The sequence below is a fragment of the Myotis brandtii genome, unplaced genomic scaffold, assembly GCF_000412655.1.
Source record: "Myotis brandtii unplaced genomic scaffold, ASM41265v1 scaffold265, whole genome shotgun sequence".
Lineage (NCBI taxonomy): Eukaryota > Metazoa > Chordata > Mammalia > Chiroptera > Vespertilionidae > Myotis > Myotis brandtii.
Window position 1 is genome coordinate 704,642 of NW_005360086.1, and position 4,305 is coordinate 708,946.

General features: G+C 58.9%; 1 protein-coding gene across 1 annotated transcript in view; it reads left to right on the top strand.

Annotated features, from left to right (window-relative positions):
- NGFR (nerve growth factor receptor) overlaps window positions 1–2,017 on the top strand; it is a gene marked incomplete at its 5' end in the record, with an annotated part of 20,296 nt that extends 18,279 nt beyond the window's left edge. Inside the window, one exon of the mRNA XM_005868207.2 lies at window positions 1–2,017. Within this exon, the coding sequence (XP_005868269.1) occupies window positions 1–69 (69 nt within the window).
- Between the last annotated feature and the right edge of the window lie 2,288 nt (window positions 2,018–4,305).

The following is a 4,305-nucleotide window of genomic DNA, read 5'->3' on the forward strand; positions in this document are numbered from 1 at the left end:
CGCCGCATCCAGCGAGCCGACATCGTGGAGAGCCTGTGCAGCGAGTCTACCGCCACGTCCCCCGTGTGAGCTGACCCACCCGGGAGCCCCTGCCCTGCCCCACATTCCGATGACTGATGCTCCAGCCAACCCCCGGGGGCCAGCGTCAGAGCTGAGCTCCTCCGGGCAGGGCTGTGGAGCCCGGGCCCCTAAACCACAGCCCTGCCACTGACCCCTTGTGGCCCCATCGCTTCTGACCACACTCCCTCTGCGGCACCAGAAGTGCCCCTGCTGCCTGCCCCCCCTGCCCCTGCCCCTCACCATCTCCAGCCTTCCGCTCCTTCTCCCCACACTTCTAGGCGGGCCAGCTCCTCCCACCATAGCAGGTGTCAGAGCTGCGGGGGCTGACACCAGGGATGGTGTTGGGGTGATGACAAAGCCCCAGAGACTCAGAGAGAGACTGAGGAACCAGAGCCATGGACTCTACACTGTGAACCTGGGGAAAGAGGGAGCATCACTGTGGCCTAAACCCTCCCTCAGCCCCTCACATCCCCCCTCTGGCCAAAGATGAAGAGGCTCGAAGGCTGGACAGAGCGGGAAGGGGGTACTGAAATCTAGTCCACCCTCTTGTTTTACCTACAGGACAGTGAGGCCCAGAGAGAGGCAGTGACTGGCCCAAAGCCACCCAGCAATGGGGTGGCCAAGTGTGGGCTGGCCTCCTCCTCTCTGAATGAGGGGTGCAAGCCTCAGCTTTGCTTACAGGCTGGGAGAAGGGGGCCAGGCAACCCTCCGGGGAGTGCTGTACAGCCAGATCCGGTCCACCCTCCACCACCTCCAGGCCTGTTCAACCCTGGGGGACACAGGATGCTTTACCCAAGCTTGGTCCATGGATCCATCATAACCCGAGTCAGCTTGGGGTTTGTGGGAAGGGGTGCCACTTCCCCCCTCCTGCCCCGCTCAGGCATGTCAGTGTGGCATCTTGGGTGTGGCCAGTCTGTAGGTGCCTTCCATCCCGGCACAGACCCAGAGCCAACACAGGCAGTACTTGGGGTTAGGGGCTAAGGACCCCCCACATACAACACACACACACACACACACACACACACACACACACACACACACATCACGCACAGCGGATGAGAAACCTTTTCTCCACGAGTTCTTTCTCTTGGGCTGGGACCGGATCCTGCCCCGGGGCAGCTGCCAGAGAAGCATCACAGGGAATTGAACTCTGCTCGGCCGTCTTCCCTCGCCCCCGGGTTTGGCGGGCCAAGGACGGCTGAGGCTCGAGCTGGCGCCTGCCTTCCAAGGGCCTGCACATGGAGGAATGCTGCCCCCGCCTCCCCTCCCCTGAAGCCACGGGTTTGGCTGGGCCCCGAAGGTTGCGATGAAGAAACTTGGACCGGTCTGGGAATGCAGCAAGAAGGAACTGAGTTAAACTGCGGGCCCTGGACGGTCTGTCCAAAGTCTCGAGGGCCCCACAAAGGACAGCTTTTTCCCTAGCTTGGTGCCAGGAAGGGGCCTGGAGGTCCCTCCTGGCCTGTTCTGTTTTGCTTGATGTTGGAATGAATGGCTCCCCCCTCTATTTAGCATGAAGGAGCCCAGAGCAGGGGGTGCGCCCACAGCCACCCCCTCCCCCGCCCAGGGTTCTCCCAACCCCCCGCCAGGGACTGGGAACATTGTATGTAGATGGCGTTCCTTGGACCTCAGTCTGTGATGGGAGCAGGAAACTCACCCGCTGGCCCCTCGCCTGTGCACCCGGGAGGGAGCGGGGCAGAGTCTGAGGGTATTTATTTTCCGCCCCAGCAGTTGGGAGCGGTCGGAGGGAGGCAGGTATGTTTTAGCATGTGTTTGGTTCTGGGGCCCCTCCTACCTCCCTTTGGGCGGAGATGGAACCCTTTGGGCCCCCCAGCCGGGGGGCTGTGAGCTCCAGACTCCCGACACCTTCCCCTCGCACCCTGTGTAACCATTTCTTGGGCCCTCCTGAAACTTACACATAAAACATAAATGATGAACATTAAATAGCAAAGAAAGAAAACTGGTGCGGTGACTTTCTGGAAGTGCCTGTGTTTTGAGTTGGCGGAGGTAGGATGTGTCACAAGGACCCAGGTGTCATTTCCAACTCAGGTCCTGTCCCGTTTCTCTGCCCTGTCTCCCTCCTGTACGCACACCACATGGGGAAGTTTTAACAGAAATCCAGCAAATGCGCACGTATAGCAGCCATGGAGTTAACTTATGTGGGGTAGGGAGGGAGTGGGAGCGCTTTGTCCCCAGATCTGGGAGAGGGAAAGTGAACATGGCCATGCAGGAAGCCGGCCAGCTGCAAACTTGACCAGATGTCAGAAGTGAAAGTGACCACAGGGGAGCCAGGGGCTTGTTGGAACGGCCAGATCACAGCCCTGCGGCTCCCAGCCACCCACACGGCCTGGGAGACACTCCCCCCGCCTCCTCAAACACACGCACAGGCTCTGGCTCCAGATGGCCCCGAGGAAGCCTGGCTGACCCGACCTGGAGTTAGGCAAGCCCTCCCTGTGGCTCTCCCAACTCTGGCTCCTGCCAGCCTGGCTTTGAGCCCTGCTGGGCCCAGGCCTGGGAGCTCCCTGAGCTGCAGGGTTCCGGGCCCCAGGCCTGTTCCCCTCTCCAAGGCTGGCCAGGCAGCTGGTCAGAGCCGCTCAGCCCCTGCTGGTCCCTCGGCCAGGTCCTCTGACGGGGCTGGCTCGTGGTTGTTGGGAAAAGCTCTGGAGGCTTGGTCTTCCCAGAAAGAAAAACAAATGGCCTTCCTGACCTCAGATTCCCGGGAGGTGGTCAGCCGGGCCCCAGCCAAGAGTGAGGCTCGAGTTGGGAGGGGCGGCTGTCTTCCATCTTCCACCCCCAGACGGAGTTGTGAGGAAGGCCTGTTGGGGATGCGATAGGTGGGAGAAATGACCCTGGTACTTGGGTAGCACCCAGGGTGCAGTGTGATGGGGAGATGGTCTCTGTCCTGAGTGAACCTCCCATCTGATGGGGAGGAGCCAGTCCCAGGTTGGAGGATACTTCTAATCTGACTCGGGAGGCACCATTCCTGTCCCAAGGGAGCCTCCGTTCTGATGGGGGAGACATGGCACCTGGGGAAGGAGAGCCCGATGCTGCCTGCGCGGATAAGGGAGACACCAGTCCCTGCCTGCAGCGACCTTGCCGTCTCGAGGGGGACACAGCAGACAGGCCCCGTACCATGTGCAGCGCCACGCGAGGGGTGCGTGGGAGGTCCCAGCCCAGACCCGCCCCTGCCAGGGACTAGGGAAGGTCTGTTACAAAAGGGCCATGGAAGCTGAGTCCTTCGGGCTGAGTGGAATCAATGAGCTGGGGGAGGACAGTGTCCCTGGCAGAGGAGCCAGCTCAGCAAAGGCCCTAAGAGACAGAAGAGAGCCAGGGGCTTTAGCACATGCTGTCCTTTCTGCCTCGGACACCCTTTCCCCTTCTTTTCCAAGTTACCTCCCAGTTCGGTGCTTCGCTGGGGAAGCTCTCACCACACCCTGGGCCCAACGCGGGCTTCTTGATCCCAGGTTCAGAGAAGACCACGCGCCACTCTTTCTCTCTAGAGCACTTGTCTCTCTGCAATTAGGCACCCGTCTGAGTGATTATTTGATTACTGTAAACTCCAGGAAGCCAGAGACAGGGTCTGGTTTTGCTCACTTTCTAATCCCCAGCACCTTGCCTGGCATAGAGCTAGCACCCAATAAAACCTTGTTGACTGAAGCAGCCCTGTCTGATAGAAATAGGATGCAAGCGGCATATGTGATTCTCAATTTTTTAGTAGCCACCTTACAAAAGTAAAAAGAAGCAGAGGAGATTTACTTGACGTATTTTATTTAGCCCAATATGTCCAAAGCATCATTCAACATGAAATCAATATTTTTAAATGACCAATGAAATCTTACTTTTTTTCCTACTAAGCTTTCAAAATTCAGGATGTATTCTGCTCTTACAGTACATCTCAGTTGGGCTAGCCCAGTGGTCGGCAAACCGTGGCTCACGAGCCACATGCGGCTCTTTGGCCCCTTGAGTGTGGCTCTTCCACAAAATACCGCGTGCGGGCGCACACGTACAGTGCGATTGAAACTTCGTGGCCCATGCGCAGAAGTCGGTATTTTGTGGAAGAGCCACACTCAAGGGGCCAAAGGGCCGCATGTGGCCCACGAGCCGCAGTTTGCCGAGTCGCAGTTTGCCGACCACTGGACTAGCCCATCGCCAGTGCTCAGTAGCCCTATGTGGCTGTCACCTCGGGCAGCTCCAGAGCTTCATCCTCCCAGAGGAGGACTCATTCTGGGTCCAGCCAGCTGTGAACTT